This window comes from Gopherus evgoodei, chromosome 17 (assembly GCF_007399415.2).
Source record: "Gopherus evgoodei ecotype Sinaloan lineage chromosome 17, rGopEvg1_v1.p, whole genome shotgun sequence".
In the NCBI taxonomy this organism is placed as follows: Eukaryota; Metazoa; Chordata; order Testudines; family Testudinidae; genus Gopherus; species Gopherus evgoodei.
In genome coordinates this window covers 7,983,506-8,002,517 of record NC_044338.1, presented here as the reverse complement: position 1 = coordinate 8,002,517, position 19,012 = coordinate 7,983,506, and the positions used below count along the sequence as shown (strand labels likewise).

The window sequence follows — 19,012 nt, the reverse complement described above, 5'->3', positions numbered from 1 at the left end:
TGCAGTCAGAGGCCTCACTGCAGCACATACAGACATACCCAAATTAACTTTGATCTAGTTAGCTTGAGTAACAATAGCAGTGAAACCATGGCAGCATGGACTAGCCACTTGAGTAAATAGACAGGGTTCTGGATGGGCTTGTATAGCCTGATGCTGTCATGGTTTCACTGCTATTGGTATTGGAGCTAGGTAGATCAAAGCTGGTCGGGCTATGTCTACATATACTGTAGTCAGACTTCTGATTGCAGCATAGGTTTAGCCATAGTTAGCCACTACTGATCTCTGCAGAATAATCATCTCACACTTACTCTGATTCCATTTTCAAGGTATTTCTATATATTCACCAAGAGTTACAGTTATGCAAGATTATTTGGCTTTGAATTTTCAGCGTGACAATTGATAAAAATCTTGTGTTACACAGTGATTAGATTATGGTATTTGCGTAGATAAATGGCAAGTTTTAATTGGAATAGAACAGGTTTACAGACAGAGTTGTACAGAGCAAATGATAAAAACTGGATCAAAGTGTCTTCCTATCCTTTTTGGTCATCAGTGTACCTAATTTCTGTGTGCTTGGATTTAATAATAGAAACGTAGTGCTTGCAGATTTCCAAGTGTTTTATGCAGAGCTTTGGAAAATTCAGCAGTTTGTGTGAACATTTTTTTCAGTTTAAATTTGTGTGGCATCTTCTGAGTTCTAGGTTCAAAAAAACTCAGCAGAATTACCTTGAAACTGAGTTTCACCTAGCTTTGTGTTGAGGTTATGGAAAAAATGGAATAAATCAGACCAGAATGGCTGGGTTTAGGTTCCTGTAAAATGAAACTCAAAATAGGCTTCTAAGGGGCAGAAGGACTAATGCCTGACTTTTCCGTTAGCTTTCATCATGTATAGTCATTCATATTTGACAATATTTTAAACAGATTTTAGACTCACTTTTCACAGATGTAAATTACTACACAAGGTGGTAGGCAGTGGAGACTCAGGTCCGTTGGCTGTACAGATCCCTGAGGATAACTGGTTGCATCTGTTCATATAAAGACCCAGGATTTTTATGCGTGTGTGTGTGTGCTGAACATGGGATAATACAATATCTAGATTTTCAGCAATTTCATTTCACTGTTTCTATGCACACATTATAAAGCAGTGAAACTATGGCTGGAGAACATCCATTTCTTAAGACAAAGCAGATTAGACGAAGCAATGGAGACTATACTGCAGGGGGAAATCCTGTACTGACAGAGGGATGGACTAATACAGCAGGGGGAAATCCTGTACTGATAGAGGGATGGACTAGATTGGACCTAATACAGCAGTTTCCTCTCTGACTTCTACAGATTTTGCACCTCGAATCCATAACCTGGACTACATTTCTGGAACTTTAATGTCACTTTTTTGTTACACTGGCCTGAAGGTCTTGTGTACTCCATAGATCTGTAGAGTTTTCAAGGGAGGTTGATAGTCTAGTTCCATGCAGTGAGAGTTCAAGAATATGCACACACAAATCTGCCTGTGGAAATGTGAGGTTACCTTTTGATTTATCTCCCTCAGAACCTGTGCTCCTTTTACAACAAATAACTGTCTGTCCTATGGTCTCATTTGGAAGCAACATTGCAGTGTGAAGGTCCCAAATTAATTGAACTGCTAAACTATGGTATGATCCAATTTATAGGGGACAAAATGATGAACACAAGAAAATTAGTGGCACAGATGCTTAAAATGGGGCAGAGTTGAACTTTCTTATTGCTAACCCAAATTCCTTATGCTTCAAAGATGCTGATGAAGGGAGCGCTTGATTGCTGGCAACAAGCAAGAGTTTAGGCTCCTTTTATCAGCTAGGCTAAATTGTAGCACAAGGAATGGATGCTGAAATCCAGATTCTGTCCTTTGATTAATACATCCACTAGCCATTGAAGTTGATGGGATTTGTGTATGTGTATGGGCAGAATTTGGCCCTCAAGCTCAACGGACAGGGAATATATACTTTTAGTTGGTTCCACTGTTTGACGCTTTTCTGAATAATCATTGTCTTGAATTTAAGTATAATCTGTCTAGATACAATCTTCAGTGTAGCAGGTGTTAGTTGCTGTGTGAACTCCAACTACAATTAATCTAAGGAAGACAGAGGGAGAATTTGCAATGTTGGTGGGACTTTATTGCTTCTGCAAGTAGGTTTTTCCATTATTCCCTTTGTTTCTAATGACCATGGTCTACTGCTGAAGTTAAAATATGATTCCAGGTAGTTCATGGAGGAAGTCAACACCGAGATGTGTTCCGAGGGGTTAGTTTCGTAAGAAGGGCCCCTAAAACAGGCTAATGTCACTTTCATTGCAATCTGTAATTGTTTGACTCTATATCGTGTAAAATGCTGATGTTCTTGCTTCTCTGAAAGATAAGAAGTGAGGAGAAAAATAATGCAGACTTATGGATAAAGCAGAAAACTGTGCTTGGATAAAACAGAAAATTGTGCTTTCTCCTGTAGCATGCAGTTTTTCAGAACTAAGTCTCATAAATGGCAATGATCTTGGCCGCTTTGCTCCAAGATGGTTGTTCTGAAGCTCCTCTCTGGGGAATGAAGGGGAATATTTCAGCATTACTAAATTTAGCAATCCTGCTCCTAAAATCTGACCTGTGTAATGGTCCTTTTTGTTTTTTCAAACCAATAATTTAGTGTAACCTCTTCTAGCTTCAATTTGAAGTAGACTGTAATGAGGGATGGTGGCCCTTGTGTTTGGAAATGGTATATAGAGCCTTTTGCCTCTAGCCTGTCTGTTCTAATGTACACCAGAGTGATTGTGGCCAAAAGTTACTGTCTGGTGGCTCTTCAGTAGCCTATGTGAAATGAGTCTGAAGGGTCTCAATCCAATTCCCAACCCTCTTTGTGCAATCATGCTTTTCGCCAAGCAATGTCACTCCAACTAGAGCCAAGTGAATGATTTGTAATGAATAAAGTACTCATATCTTGCCACTTTCTGTTCAGAAATTTTCACAGATGGCATTTTTCATTTGTTGTTTGGAATTGTTTGCCAAATTTCTACAATAAATTTTTAAGCTGTAGCTTGTTCCCAAGCAGTTCATTGCAAATATTTAATATTTTAGGTTTTCTGATTGGACACACATGTCGCATGGTATTATTTCTGTTCCTTGACTGGATGAGAGTAAATCTTAAAATCAAATCTATAATGTGAATGCTCAGAGTTCTAAATCTGAAATTGCTCTGCAAAAATTTACAGCATATGCTCAAAACTTGTATGTATAAACAATCTTGTTAATAAACTAATTTTCTAGGATAATTTGCAGAAAACGTACCAGGAGCATGAAGCAAATTAAACATTATTGAACAAATATTTGGTGACCGCTTTACTTTGCAGTTTTCACCCTACTCTAAATACTGTAGAGATTCATTTTAATTGGAATTGCAGCTGGCATATTGTTGTGCTTTGAAACAATTTGGGCCATTCATTTTACTTCACTATATCCAAGTCTGGTATGAATGGCTCCCTCTGTATTGAGGATAAAACCCATAGCATTCTGTTCCATTAGAACATAAAAACGGGCATACTGGGTCAGACCAAAGGTCCATCTAGCCCAATATCCTGTCTTCCAACAGTGGCCATTGATACACAAGATATATGACTGGTCTATGCACTGAACCATTCAATGATGTGAAATTTTTATGCTAATGTTCCATTGAAAACTAAACTGTGCCCAGTCCTTGCTGATGATCTTTGCTTTCAGTCTGTCAGCTTTTAACTGCTGCTTAATATACATTTAAAAAAAAGAAAAAGAAAAATCAAAGCATTTCTAAGATCTGTGAAATGGAGTTTCACATTGTAGTCGCTGAAATATTCCCTATTTAATGCAATGCTGTTGTTTGTCCTTTCTTCTAAATAGTTTATTTGACAGTATAGGGTTTTTCCTCCAAAGATCTCAAATCACTTTACAAACACTAAATCTCACAGTATCGTTGGGAGGTGAGTATTACAACTATGTCATAGAGAAATAAATGGCCACTCATTGAAGTTAAGTAACTTGTCTCAGATCACACAGTGAGTAGGTTCCTGTGGTGGTATTAGAACAATGCTGCCCTGAATCCTCGAGGCCCTTTTTCTAAGCATTGGATACCCACCTCCTTTAGTTGTTCATTTAACAAGGCAGGAAAAAAAGAGATTAAATCATTTCATCTTGAAAAGACACCCTCATAACACACTTTCAGAACTATGGTGCCATTCACTTTTATTGAGGGAGATCTGTATTGTTAAATGATATAATTGTTACGGAACTATATTTAAAAAACTGTGTGGTTCCCTTTTTGTGACCTACCATGACAGATCCTTCGGATGATACAGAATTTGGGTTTTCTGTGCGTTCTTCTCCTTGTCTTTTACATTTCTGAATACAGTTGCATTGCTGGCTCCAGCCAGGGCATGGACACTCAGAGAAGAAGGAGAAGCCATTAGAAGGTTGGTAGGAAGATGCTCTCACCCCAAAATACCAAGAACTTGAAGCTAGTAAAATGATAGTTATTCATTTCTAGGGAGACTAACCTGAATTTTGACTGAAGTATGCGTGAGAGGAAGAAACAACGTGGCTTAAAAAAAAAATTCACATTGACCATCTCAGCTTCCAGTGTGTTCTACCCCAAATACCTCCAGCATGGTATATGTCCTCTTGGGAGGTCTTTGAATAATGAAATCTAGGGCCTACAAAGAGTCCATGGTAACTTGCGTTTTCTTGAAAGTCTTTTCTGTTCTTCCCTCTTCTGCCTTTAGAAAATGCTTGACGACTACTGATCAGTGTCACTTTAGAAGGCTGCAAGACTCTTTCCTCCCCATTTTGATCTAAATGCAACCCCCCCCCCAGCACTGTTCATGTGTGTGCTGGCTTGGAGAGCAAGTGATTGGGACCAAGAGTCAAACCTAAGTTTTCCAAGATCCAAAATAAAGCCTTGAAAGACAGGGTATCTATGATTCCATCTGATATAAAATCCCAAGGTTGCAGGTGTGCACTGGGATTGTATACCCTAGTAGCAACACGCGGTATTCATATTAAGTGTGAGGAATTGCTTGTTTTGGCAGAGTTTGAATTATGGCACTTTAGGTCATAAGACCTCCCACTAGAGAAGTGGTTACCCCAGTGCATCACAAAGATTAGCAAATCTTTTAAAGGCATGATCTCACAGAATTTACCTTTGTATCACTGTTCTTGGGGTTTCTTAAACTCAGAACCTGGCATGTTTTATTATAATAATGGAACAAACTTAAATCATATTTAGCTATTGATAAAATACCCTTTGCAAATTGTCATAAGGAGCTATTGTGCTCAGCAAACTTACTGGGAAGGGAACTTCAAATATAACAAACACGATGAAGGCTAATGCACAGGGTAGCAGGACACATATGATTACTGCTTTGACATAGATGCTTTGTCTTCGTGTTAGTCTGAGCAGCCTGTCTTCACCTATGCCTGTGATTAGAAAGGGGAAAAAAATCATTCTCTCTGAAGTAGATGAATACAGAAGACAGCATGTTCCCCACTGGTAGTTTGAGGATTCCTTCATCTTTAGGGTGGTAACGCAATACAGCTAAACCTGAGAGAACATTTCATTAACACTTAAGGATGTCTACAAGGCTCTGTGAATATATCAATCTAGAAAGCCTCTATGAAACCTTTTAGAACTCTGTCTGGTTCATGCTTGGTTGGGAGATAGGAGCAAGAACATAATTTTCCATGAGAGAGGTAGTGCCCAAATTTTGCTCAGCTGTACAAATATGCAAGTTTACAGAACAAAGGAGTCGTGTGAATTTCAGAATACCTCCTGGCCCAATATTTTTCAGATATCACTGTTAGTCTTTGTGAAAAGTTGTAAGATTTGTGGGGGGGGGGGCGGGGCGGGGGGGGGAATCTAAATACCATCTTCCTTCTCTCATTCTTACATCTGCTGCTACTCTTGGTTGCTGAGCATCTCAGTGCTGCCTATGCAGAGAAAACTTTACTACTACCTGAGCTGCTGTTCTGTTGGTGTACCTCTGTGGCGTGCAGTTGCTCTGCAAAAATTTCAGGCTCAGACAGCTTTGCATTAATAATGCAATTTGATAGCCCCACCAGAAACACTGTGAAAAGAATGAGATGTTTAAAACCAGTGAAAGTGTTTTTTATTTATATAAACCAGTTAGGGAACAAAAGCAACTCAAGACTAGAGTAAACTAAGCACTGGCTTAGTTGCCAACAATTGGTAGACTATTAGGCGATTTGTAACAGAGTACTAGTAACTTGCAATGTTATCATGTTAGACATGATAATATAGTGAGATGTCTTTACCAATGTTCCTTCATTTGAGAATTTCTATTCTGAAGTCCAAGACTTTGTAAACTATTACTATAGAGTCCCTGCAATAACCATATCTTACTTATTGCTTTGTAAAACACTTTTGGGATACACAGTGTATGAAAGTTGCTCCGTACAAATGAATTAGTGTCTGAATTGGGTTTATAACAATGTTAAAGGGAGGGGCGTAGGCTGGAGCATGGATAGTCTAATATCTTTGGGCCCCTGCTTGTTGATTGACCAAAACTTTAGAAGCCTTTTGATCCACAACAGAGTTTAAATTGTTATTCAAGGCTGGGTCAGCAGTGTGAAGCAAAGCCTTAGCTTTTAGCTAAACTGGAGGCACAATGTAAGAAGTGTCGTCAGTCTCAATATGGTTGACCCTTTGGTTCTGTGGACACTGTAATTCCATCCATCTTGAGGGACCATGATACAGCATGGTAAAGTGCTGACATGGTTAGAACACAGATTTTGCAGTGTGGTTGAGTGTTTACTGTGTTTTAGATGAGTTGCCGAATTATGCTACACACGTGGGCTTTTGCAAGGCTGTTTTGCAATTTGGGGTCACAGTTAAAACATGACACTGTCCCATCTGCACTGTCGTGTTTAACTGTGGACTAGTGCATTACAGCAGAATTCCCAAATTCTGTAGGAATTAGTGTAGCTTGAACCTTTACAGAGAAAACTAACTCATTTTGTGTATGTGGTTTGATACAGAATGAGCTTTCTAAAATCTACTGGAAGATCCCTGGAACAAAGGGGAAAACCAAACAGTCTGCAATTCACTCTTCTGTGCTGAATATTGTACGTTTGATTTTCTTTTCATTTTCCCAAAAGAACTGTGTTATTGTATGATGAATAATAATTATAGTTATACATGGTTATGGTCACGGTAATCGGGTCTTATGTTGACTGCTGCTGAAATCCAGGAGGAATATTTCTTTCCTGAATGTTCAGTATTGCACAGTTATGTGGTTTCCCATCTCCGTATCTTATGTATATAAATATCTATATGTATTGGAAAATAAACAAAACTCCCTGCAGTGATTGTCCACAAAACTATGTCTTACAATACTATTACTCAGTGTTTGGATCATTACTTTATAATACTGCAGTATTTTTTTTTTACAAATATATCAATATCAGTATTTTGCTTTCATAAACACTCTTGTTGCTGGCAAGGTATCAGTGTTTGTGGACATATCTAATAGGAATATGCTATAATGAAAAAAGATTTTTGTTTTTTACCTTTGCCTGTAAGGTTAAATTCAGTCTGAAAACTTTGTTTATGATCTGTTAATAAGAGACACCTGTGGGCAGTAGAAACACTCTCATCTGGATCAGTGATGACTTTCAGGCTTTGGAGGGTGTATTTAACGTTTGTCTTGTTTGTGAAAACACTGTACATCTTCTCTGAGTAAAGGAGATTTACTTGTATGGAGCTGTGCAGACCAGAGCATTGCAAAGTGGCGACTGTATGGGTTCTGCTTAGCTCCCCTTTTGCCACTGCCTTTTCAGACTCTGGAGACAGGAAAGCAAAAAGTCCTTGTACAAGATTCAGGCCATCAAGATTAGTCATGAACATTGTGGTACCACACAAGCACAGAGACACATAACTGTTAATATCACAGTGAGGAAAAAAATTACCAGATTTTCAGTTCATGTGTGTAAATAATTCCCCGGAGTTCTTTTTACAACCTAACCTTTATTCTTTTTAAATGCCACGAAAATGCTTATTTAATGTAATTGCCCATTTCGTATCCAAACTAACACTGTAGTTATATTTTTGTGATAGCTGTGCTGCCCATGACTGCATGCAGTACGGGTGTACCATGAATTTGTCTGGTAGCATGACATTTTCTGTCTTATCTGTCCCTTTTCTAATGGTTCATAACATTCTGTTCGCTTTTTTGACTGCTGCTGTACGTTGAGTGGATGTTTTCAGACAACTGTTCACAATGACTGCAAGGTCTCTCTTTTGAGTGGTAACAGTTTATTTAGACCCCATCGTTTTATAGGGGTAGTTGGGATTATGTTTTCCAAAGTACATTACTTGGCACTTACCAGCATTGAATTTCATCTGCCATTATGTTGCCCAGTCACTGCGTTTTGTGAGATCCTTTTGTATCTCTTCGTAGTCAGGTTTGGACTTAACTATCTTGAGTAATTTTGTATCATCTGCGAACTTTGCCAACTCACTATTTATTCTTTTTTCCAGATCCCAGTACAATCCTTAGGGGACTCTGCCATTTATTTCTCTCTACTGTGAAAACGGTTTATTCCTACCCTTTGTTTCCTATCTTTTAACAAATTACTGATCCATGTGAGGACCTTCCCTTTTATTCCATGATTGCTTGTTTTGCTTAAGAGCCTGTGGTGGGAGACCTTGTCAAACTCTTTCTGGAAGTGCAAGTACACTATATCCACTGGATATCCCTTGTCTGCATGTTTGCTGAGCCCCCTCCAAGAATTCTAATAGATTGTAGAGGCATGATTTCCCTTTACAAAAGAGATGTTGACTATTTCCAAACATACCATGTTCTTCTATGTGTCTGATAATTCTGTTCTTTACTGTAGTTCCAACCAATTTGCATGGTACTGAAGTCAGGCCTGTAATTGCCAGGATCAGCTCCAGAATCTTTCTTAAAAATTGGTGTCACATTAGCTATCCACTGGTCATCTGGTACAGAGGCTGATTTAAGCAATAGTTTACATACTGTTAGTAGTTCTGCAATTTCATATTTGAGTTCCTTCAGAACTCTTGGGTGAATACCATCTGGTTCTGGTGACTTATTACTATTTAATTTATCAGTTTGTTCCAAAAGCCTCTGTTAACACCCCAGTCTGGGACAGTTCCCCAGGTCTGTCACCTCCCTCCTACCTTTCCCTATGTCAGTGGTACCGACATGTACCATGACCACTGGCTGGTCTCCAGCACTGCACATAAATCTGTCTAGATGTCTCTTGAGATCTGCAGATTTTGCACCAGGCAGGCAATTTACCGTGTGATTCTCCCGATCATAACAAACCATGTATCTATATTTCTAATAAATGAATCCTCTGTTGCTCTTACCTTGCTCTTCTGACTAACTGGAGTTCCCTCCCCTCTTCCTTTGCTTCCCTACCTTGCAGTAAGATGCTCATCCTTCTTGTGCTTTCAGACAGTACTTCTGAAGAATTTTCCACATGACAGTCATAATCTCTGAGGTCTGAGTGGAATGGACATGACAGATTGTAATCATGTGCACAGTTTTTCTTGCCTCTTTGTGGATTTTTAAACATTTTAAATGCAACTCCCCTCTTTATTTTTCACTGCAACTTTAATAGCAACTAGAGTTACTCTGATTAATAAAGTCTAGATTATGCCTTAAACTTGCAGTGAATTTCAGTGGGGGCGGGGTGTGGATCTGGAGTCTTGGATCAGCATGCCGTAAAAGTGGAAGTGAGTTAAAATTTATATCCAGAGCTGAACTTTCCCCAAACTTGCTGTGTGTGTATGTTCCGAGCCAAGAGTTTTGTTTGAGCTCTAATATGCACACCATTCCCAAAATATTTTAAAATGTTATTGATCATAAAAGTGTGAAACCAAAATACTACCCACCACTGTGAGTAAATAAAATTAAAAACCAAGAGAGAACACTGATACTCTCTGGAGAGTTATTTGCTATGCTTGGTCCTAAGATTGCTTGTATTGTAGTTTAGTTACCATCACTGTTAATCTGAGGGAACTGAACTGTACTAGAAGTGCAAATCAATAGTAATATAAAATATCATTAGTGACCCCAGAAACCTTTCTAAAAGAGTAGTGGTGTGTTGCCACATTTATATTTCAGTTCTGCCCAGCCAAATTCCTGCTCTAGCTTAAATTGGGTAGAGGTGGTATTGCTTGTTCTTTTTGCATAAGTCTGAGGCTATAAGTAAGTATCCAGGAAGAATTTTATTCACACAAATAGTTATCAGTTAATTGGCACAGAGATACCATGGTGACTGGCAGCTTTGAAACACCTTAGGTGGAGGTGTCAGCCTTAAAATGGTATGTTAAACAAGAAATATCCCTTCTGCCTACTGTTAGTGACTCAGTGAGGGAAGTTGAAAGCTCTTACAGCACTATTTGAAAGCATAAGGAGATAACTAGTGCATGCTCTCTCTTAAGACGGGGGTGGAGGGTGTAATGGTCAAAATAATGATACTGCGGAGGGTAGAACTGCTGTTGCATATTCCCTATGTGGCCAGCCTACTTGTGAGTGTCTTTAGAAAGTTTATGAAATGCCTTGAGTATGAGAGGTGGTATGGCTGGCAATCCAAATTCTACTGATTTATTTTTTTTCTCATTCATTTTTTAAAAGCTTTTAATAAGTGACATTTTCAGAGCAGTACCTAAACATTAACTAATAAACATAGTTTATAAATATCTGACATGTCTGTGTCCCTGGTATACTTTTTGGTTTTGTTCTGTTAGAATTCTGCAGATAGTTAAAAACAGTTCACTTACCTTTTGGGCTGAGGCTGTAGTATATAAACAGTAAACTAAACACCAATATTGTGTCCATAATGCTGACATGCATACAGTATTCGTGATCATGAAATTCTCTTCACTTATTGCTTTCACTCATAAATCCTGTAGGGTTGCATTGGTTGGTAAAGCTCCCAAATTAGTATTGTAACAGCACCGATTCCTGTTTAAAACTCACTAAGTTTGAATATTGATTATTTATAAGGAGAGTCAAAAATGAGGCTGTTTATTCATTGCAGTTTGATCTGTTTCTAGATAATAGAGGTGCAGGATTTGCTTACTGTTTGACCTGAATAAACTTTATCTATGGATATAATTTCCCCTCAGTGCACAGGGCTTGCATGAGGCCCAATGTACCACATAAGGATAATTCTTATTTACCAGTTACGCCCATGTTAAGCATTTGAATGGGCGTAACTGGTAAATAAGAATTTTGCCACACCTGGGTGAATTTCACTGCCCTAAACAAGATAATTTAGCTGCCTGAGTGGACTGAGAGGAAGTCTTTCACTTGCCTGATACACGCTAGATTCTATTCTATTCTATTCTGTTTAGGTTCTTATACTGTGCTCATCACAATAGTATCCAAGAACCTTCCAGAATTAGGAGATTAAACAAGATGACTAGTGTTGATCAGCAGTTTATTGGCTCAGCAGGTATTGCAGGATTAAATGGACGTTGTTGACTAAAATTGGGCCCCCAAACTGGGACAAGTATATTTACAAGTGTAAAAATGAGCTTTTGAGTAGCATAAAGTGTAGAGTCTTTATTTAGATTTGTGAAACTACAAGAAGTGTGGGCTCTCGCATTCTGCCCCCTGACAATTAACTTCAAAACAGAGTAAGCAAAATGTAGGGCTCTGGTTCTCCAAGAATAGTAATAGCTAAATACACCATATGGTCTAGATAAAATAAAATAAATATCACATCCTCCCGCCTTTTCCCCAAAAGGTCTTTTAAAAGGATGAGTGTTACAATGTGCCCTGAAGGTCAGCTGAGTGGGCCATTTTGGATCAAGGGCAGAATGGATGCGTTCCACAAGAAAAGGGCCCTCTGTAGAATGCCCTGCAGCAGCCTCCTCTCTTTTATAATCTTAGGGCTATGTTCTAAGTGCTGTAGGAATCTCCGATGCGACAGTGTCACATGGGGGAAAAGAGGCATCTCAGGAAGGCAGGTCATTTATGGTTTTTTTTGGGTCAGTACCATAAACTCTCTCCAGAAATCCACACACAGCCAATGCAGATTATGAAACATTAGTGCAATATCCTCACAGTAGGATTAACAAGTGGGCTTCCACATTCTATGCTAGCTTTAGTTTCAGGATGGATTTGAGGAGGAACCCTAGCCAAAGTTCAGTGTAGTAATCTCTAGTCTGAAGATGGCAAAGCTATGAATTGCTATGATATAGCCTACATCAGAAGGAGAAAGTTTTACTTTCTTAGCCAAATGGGAAAAAAACAGTGTCTTGGTTACCATGGAAAGTTGACCATCTGGCAATAACTGGCAGTCTAACCAGAATGCTAGGTTGCTACTTTCACCAGTAAGCTAGATAACCCCGGATGTGCTAACACAGCTTGTGTTAGAAACTGGAATTTACTATTTCTGACACAAGGTGGCGCTGAGATAACCTTTTCAGCTAAAATTTCTCCTTTTTCAAAGCTCAAATGTTCACCTACTGTTTAATTTGATCATAGAATGACGGATAGTATAATTTTAATGAATCTAAGATTAATCCTTGCTTTTCAAATGACATGTGTTCTAGATACCCAAGCTAGCTTTGTTGTAAGTATTGATAAGGTCTGAGGGGTTTTATTTTTGTTAAGATAGTGGGAAAAGCTTGTATGTACAGCAGCAACAATAATAATGAATACTTCGCTTCTACAGAGCATAGTTCAGCCATAGGTCTCAGAGTGCTTTATAAAGGAGGCTATCATCATCCCCATAAGAGAGTTTTAAAGTGGTATGAGGAAATATGTTTCCAAAATTTGTGATGTATGTCAGGAAGGAACAATTTTTAAAAAGTTTGGGCCAGATACTTCTCTGTGCTCCAGTTTCATTTATAGCTACATTTTCATCCTAGCCATGTTTTTAATGGGATGATCTCAAGTTAAAAATCATATTGAAAGTTCCAAATCCCTCCCTGTGTTACTAGTAAACTTTTCAGTAGTGATTGTTTAAAATGTATTTTCAAAATCTCATTTCCTTTCACCATTTCAGAACTCTACTTTTTCCTATGCCACAGTGGCTAGTGATGCTACTGTACAATGAGATGTTTAGATGAAAAGAGCCCTGTGTGGGCTAAATATTAGTGAATTACTACTGGTCAGTTTCACTTTCTTATTAGTACTTTTGTTTGCATCACAAACCAGCAAAAGAATATTGACATAAACATACTAGTTCTATTTTTAAAAGACAACCAGAATGCCTTTAAATAAACAGAAAATCTCTTTAAGAACTTAAAAACAATGAACACACATGAATAAGCTTAAAATGACAAGTATCAGAGGGTAGCCGTGTTAGTCTGGATCTGTAAAAGCAGCAAAGAATCCTGTGGCACCTTATAGACTAACAGACGTTTTGGAGCATGAGCTTTCGTGGGTGAATACCCACTTCCTCAGATGCATCTGAGGAAGTGGGTATTCACCCACGAAAGCTCATGCTCCAAAACGTCTGTTAGTCTATAAGGTGCCACAGGATTCTTTGCTGCTCTTAAAATGACAAATACCCAGTTAAACAGAATGATCTGATGATTATATTACTGCGTAACGTTTCTCTAAACAAAAAGATAAGCTCAGAGTAAGTTTTATTTCTGAGACTTACAGAACACAGTTTTGTAAACCTATTAAAACTTTCTAAATAAATAGTTTGAAAGCAAAATAATATAAAACCCTTTCCTTTTTTACTTACCTTCCCGGACCTGAATTCTGTGTTCTCTGCCAGAATTGAGAGCATCAAGAACACTTCTGATCTCTTGTGCTCCTTTGCCACTGAGGTGGTTGTTGTCAGCTGCTGTGGGAGAGATTTGGAACTCTGAACTAAGATCATTGTAGGTAATAAAACTTTCAGTTTACTTTTCAAAATGTTTTTACTTGCACTTTTAAGGCTCCACATTTTTTAAGTTAAAAATTCATTGATTGCTTTTTCCATGTGCATAGTAAGTACAGTGCATATGTTTGTAAGACAAATCAGAACAATTCTATCCTGAAGAGTGATGAAAAAATTCTCAATGTGATAAACAGAGAATCAAAGAGAAAAATGGATACAAACTCTTAAGTCACTTGCATAACCTAGTTATGGTTAAGGTGAAATCATGTTTTAAAGATGGTCACAAACGAAAACCTCCAGTCAGAACACTTGGTGAATTACAGAGAAGTTTGTACCAGAACTTTGTGCCTCATGCCTGGGCCTGATAGTATTACAGAGACCTAACTCATATTTTGTGGCTCTTTATAAAATGTGTTATGACTGTCCAGATTTTGAATCTTTAATAGGTTCATAACTGTCAGCTCTTCTTTACCTCTCCAGTCTAAAACAGATTAAAATGTAGGGCCCAGTCCTGCTTCCAGCTCAATCAGTGGCAAAACTCCTCATTCTCATGGGTGCAGGATTGGGATCACAGTGGCTATTAACAATTGATAGCGTGTTCCTTCCTTCCTTCAATGGTATATTCCTTCTAAATCAATTACTACAATTCTCCCAAATTGTATTTAACATTACACCGTATTCTGCTAGTTTGTGCTTCCACTGAAGACAAGGGAAGTTTGCCACTGTGAAACCAGCAGAAGACACAAAAGATGTTTAACACAGGGTTTTATTTTATAAATGTATTTAAAGTTAAATAACAGTATTTTGGGTGAGTCACTTGACATCTATATGCCTCATTTTTCCCCATCTGTAAAACGGGTTATTAAAAGTGCTAAGAGATCCGTGGATAAAAAAGCCTTAGTTAAATGTTAAGTGTTATAATAATAAAATCCTGCTTCTAGGCTGACTCTGAAGCTTGGCCAAGGCTGACATTATTACTGTTTGTCAGTAACACATTCCCAGCCTACATTTTACTATGATCCTCATTCCATTGTTTTCTAGAGTTGCCACAGAGTCTAAATATGTGTGGCAATCACCCTTTTGGTGGCACTGAAATAGTGTTAAGTGGTTGAATGGATAAAATTGGCAGGGCAGACACACTGCAGGTTTTAGCATGACCAAAGGGCTCAGTACACCAGAAAAGATTTACCAATCGCCTGTTGTAATCCGTTTCATTTTTTTTCTTTAAGTTAGGCAAATTTGGAAATAAACTTGGTCTGTTAAGCAATTTAACAACTTTTCTCTCTCTTATGTCTAAGTTCCCTGGGCCCCCTTCCATGACTAAAGAAACTTGTGTCATTCAAGTTTTGTATGTAATTAGAAATAGCGATTTAGGACACAGTCTTATGGGGTGCTGAGTGCACTTAACTTTTACTTGCTTCAGTGTAAGTTCGGAGTGCTCATTATGTCAGAGGATTAAGCTGTTACACACTAACCTTTCTCAATTTGTCAGATACATTTTTTTACAACAAATGTTTTGAGCAGTTCCAGATAGGCATTTTCCAGATCTGAACCCTTGGGAGTGGGACCAATACTGAAAATAACAGATCAAGCTAAGAGTCCAAGAGAATGAGAAGCTTTAAATTACACAGGCTTATTACTTAAAAACTGTCAGTTTCACTTTAATAAATTGACATTGCTGATATAATATAGCATAATAAAAGTGAAGAGCCATACAACTATCAGTCTGGAAGTAAAATGAGATGTTTGAGAGAGATGAGCATGGGTCATTTTCCACAGTTGCTAGTGTGGCTGTGACAGTAATTTGGAATATCTTTCAAGTTATGTGATCGTGTCTAGAGAGCAGTGAGTAGACAACAGCCCAAACTGGGACTAAATAAAACAACTCTGGAAATATTATTTATATAGAAGTGCCGAGAACCCACAGCTCCCACTGTCTTCAAAAAAAAGTTATGGGTGTTCAACACTTTTGAAATCAGAACAGCCAAGTTACAGTAAATAAGATATAAGTATTTTGGGCAACGATCTAAGGCCACAACCCTGAAAACTCTTATACCCCTGAGTAACTCTATATTTGAGTTGTCTGATTGATTTGTCTACAGGCTGGGAACTCAAATAGATAACGTGCAGGCCAGACTGTAATTGTGTAATGAAGCACAATTTAAAAAAAAATTTTTTTTTACTTTTAACCCTTGCCTGTTCTCCAATTTCTTCTTTGACCCTCAGCAATTCACTTTTTTAGATAGACAGTGGTTAAAGAACTATCCCCCTTTTTATCTATCTAAATTCTGTTGCTAGTTTCTGTGTTCAGGGTGTTAGAAACTCAATACATTTTATAAACATCTATTTGAGCCCAGTCCTCTAACTGCACCTGTGCAAGGAGACCTCTGCACCTGCATAGTACTCCAATGACTTGAACAGAACTCCAATATGTATACAAGGTTTCACCTGTGCAGATGTAGTTTCAGGATTGGGCACCTTCTATTCTATTCAGGTTTGTATACAGTCTTCATCACCATGATATCTGAGCACCTTCCAGTGGTACGGTAAGTGACATTACGAATATCCGTCACACGTGGTTCATTCTCTTTCTCATCCTCTTAAAATTTAAAATCTTGAGTGGATTTTAAATAAATGTATATGTACACTGTGTTTTTTCTTTATATTACACATGAAGAACTGCACCATGCACTTGGAAAAGTTGGTGACATTTGTAACAATCATTTGTTCCTGTGGGAGTTCATTCTACAGTTGAGCTAGCCATGAAAAAGCTGTCTCCTGAGTGGAGTGCAGGAGCTGGTCCAAGAAGTAACTATAGCAGGACCGCTTGGAAATAGTGACCATAATACAATAGCATTCAACATCCCTTTGTGGGGAAGAACACCTCAACAGCCCAACACTGTGGCATTTAATTTCAAAAGAGGGAACTATACAAAAATGAGGGGGGTTAGTTAAACAAAAGTTAAAAGGTACAGTGACTAAAGTGAAATCCCTGCAAGTTGCATGGGCCCTTTTTAAAGACACTATAATAGAGGCCAAACTTCAATATATACCCCAAATTAAGAAACATAGTAAAAGAACTAAAAAAGAGCCACTGTGGCTTAACAACCATGTAAAAGAAGCAGAGAGAGAGAAAAAGACTTTAAAAAGTGGAAGTCAAATCCTAGTGAGGCAAATAGAAAGGAGCACGAACACTGCCAGCTTAAGTGCAAGAGTGTAATAAGAAAAGCCAAAGAGGAGTTTGAAGAACGGCTAGCCAAAAACTCCAAAGGTGGTAATAAAATGTTTTTTAAGTACAACAGAAGCAGGAAGCCTGCTAAACAACCAGGGGGGCCCCTTGACGATCGAAATACAAAAGGAGCGCTTAAAGATGATAAAGTCATTGCGGAGAAACTAAATGGATTCTTTGCTTCAGCCTTCACGGCTGAGGATGTTAGGGAGATTCCCAAACCTAAGCCGGCTTTTGTAGGTGACAAATCTGAGGAACTGTCACAGATTGAAGTGTCACTAGAGGAGGTTTTGGAATTAATTGATAAACTCAACATTAACAAGTAACCAGGACCAGATGGCATTCACCCAAAAGTTCTGAAAGAACTCAAATGTGAAGTTGTGGAACTATTAACTAAGGTTTGTAACCTGTATTTTAAATCGGCTTCGGGACCCAATGACTGGAAGTTAGCTAATGTAATGCCAATATTTTAAAAGGGCTCTAGAGGTGATCCCGGCAATTACAGACTGGTAAGTCTAACGTCGGTACCGGGCAAATTAGTCGAAACAATAGTTAAGAATAAAATTGTCAGACACATAGAAAAACATAAACTGTTGAGCAATAGTCAACACGGTTTCTCTAAAAGGAAATCATGTCTTACTAATCTATTAGAGTTCTTTGAAGAGGTCAACAAACATGTGGACAAGGGGGATCCAGTGGACATATTGTACTTAGATCTCCAGAAAGCCTTTGACAAGGTCCCTCACCAAAGGCTCTTACGTAAATTGAGCTGTCATGGGATAAAAGGGAAGGTCCTTTCATGGATTGAGAACTGGTTAAAAGACAGGGAACAAAGGGTAGGAATTAATGGTAAATTCTCAAAATGGAGGGGGTAACTAGTGGTGTTCCCCAAGGGTCAGTCCTAGGACCAATCCTATTCAATTTATTCATAAATGATCTGGAGAGGGGGGTAAACAGTGAGCTGGCAAAGTTTGCAGATGATACTAAACTACTCAAGATAGTTAAGACCAAAGCAGATTGTGAAGAACTTCAAAAAGATCTCACAAAACTAAGTGACTGGGCAACAAAATGGCAAATGAAATTTAATGTGGATAAATGTAAAGTAATGCACATTGGAAAAAATAACCCCAGCTATACATACAATGTGATGGGGGCTAATTTAGCTACAACGAGTCAGGAAGAAGATCTTGGCGTCATCGTGGATAGTTCTCTGAAGATGTCCATGCAGTGCACAGAGGCGGTCAAAAAAGCAAACAGGATGTTAGAGATCATTAAAAAGGGGATAGAGAATAAGACTGAGAATATATTATTGCCCTTATATACATTCATGGTGCGCCCACATCTTGAATACTGTGTACAGATGTGGTCTCACCTCAAAAAAGTTATTCTAGCACTAGAAAAGGTTCAGAAAAGGGCAACTAAAATGATTAGGGGTTTGGAGAGGGTCCCATACGAGGAAAGATTAAAGGGGCTAGACCTCTTCAGCTTGGAAAAGAGGAGACTAAGGGGGGATATAAAATCATGAGTGATGTGGAGAAAGTGGAAAAGGAAAAGTTATTTACTTATTCCCATAATACAAGAACTAGGGGTCACCAAATTAAATTAATAGGTAGCAGGTTTAAAACAAAAGGTAGTTCTTCACACAGCGCACAGTCAACTTGTGGAATTCCTTACCTGAGGAGGTTGTGAAGGCTGGGACTATAACAATGTTTAAAAGGGAACTGGATAAATTCATGGTGGGTAAGTCCATAAATGCCTATTAGCCAGGAAGAGTAAAGAATGGTGTCCCTAGCCTCTGTTCACCAGAGGATGGAGATGGATGGCAGGAGAGAGATCACTTGATCATTGCCTGTTAGCTTCACTCCTTCTGGGGCACCTGACATTGGCCACTGTCGGTAGAT

General features: G+C 38.4%; 2 protein-coding genes across 3 annotated transcripts in view; one reads left to right on the top strand and one right to left on the bottom strand.

Moving 5' to 3' along the window:
* ACACA (acetyl-CoA carboxylase alpha) overlaps nucleotides 1-19,012 on the top strand; it is a 217,350-nt gene that overhangs the window by 5,646 nt on the left and 192,692 nt on the right. The window lies entirely within an intron of this gene.
* C17H17orf78 (chromosome 17 C17orf78 homolog) lies at nucleotides 1,830-10,670 on the bottom strand. 2 transcript variants are annotated; one of them, XM_030536769.1, is made up of 6 exons: nucleotides 9,451-10,670; nucleotides 7,574-7,846; nucleotides 6,001-6,111; nucleotides 5,334-5,464; nucleotides 4,783-4,784; nucleotides 1,830-4,432 (listed from the first exon to the last, which is right to left on the bottom strand). In XM_030536769.1, the coding sequence occupies exons 1-6, from the start codon at nucleotides 9,605-9,607 to the stop codon at nucleotides 4,318-4,320; spliced, it is 789 nt and encodes a 262-aa protein (XP_030392629.1). In that variant the 5' UTR covers nucleotides 9,608-10,670; the 3' UTR covers nucleotides 1,830-4,317. The 2 variants fall into 2 exon arrangements, with proteins under 2 accessions (XP_030392629.1, XP_030392628.1); XM_030536768.1 differs by lacking the exons at nucleotides 4,783-4,784; nucleotides 6,001-6,111; nucleotides 7,574-7,846 and having other exon boundaries at nucleotides 1,830-2,383; nucleotides 4,322-4,432.

Excerpts from the sequence above, each read along its gene's own strand:
- C17H17orf78 (XM_030536769.1), bottom strand. The coding sequence starts at position 9,607 with ATGTTTAAAAATCCACAAAGAGGCAAGAAAAACTGTGCACATGATTAC. Across the intron at positions 7,847-9,450 it reads GATGAGCATCTTACTGCAAG|AGTCTGAAAAGGCAGTGGCA; the intron begins GTAGGGAAGCAA and ends TCCTGTCTCCAG. Across the intron at positions 5,465-6,000 it reads CCAACAGAACAGCAGCTCAG|GCATAGGTGAAGACAGGCTG; the intron begins GTAGTAGTAAAG and ends TTCTAATCACAG.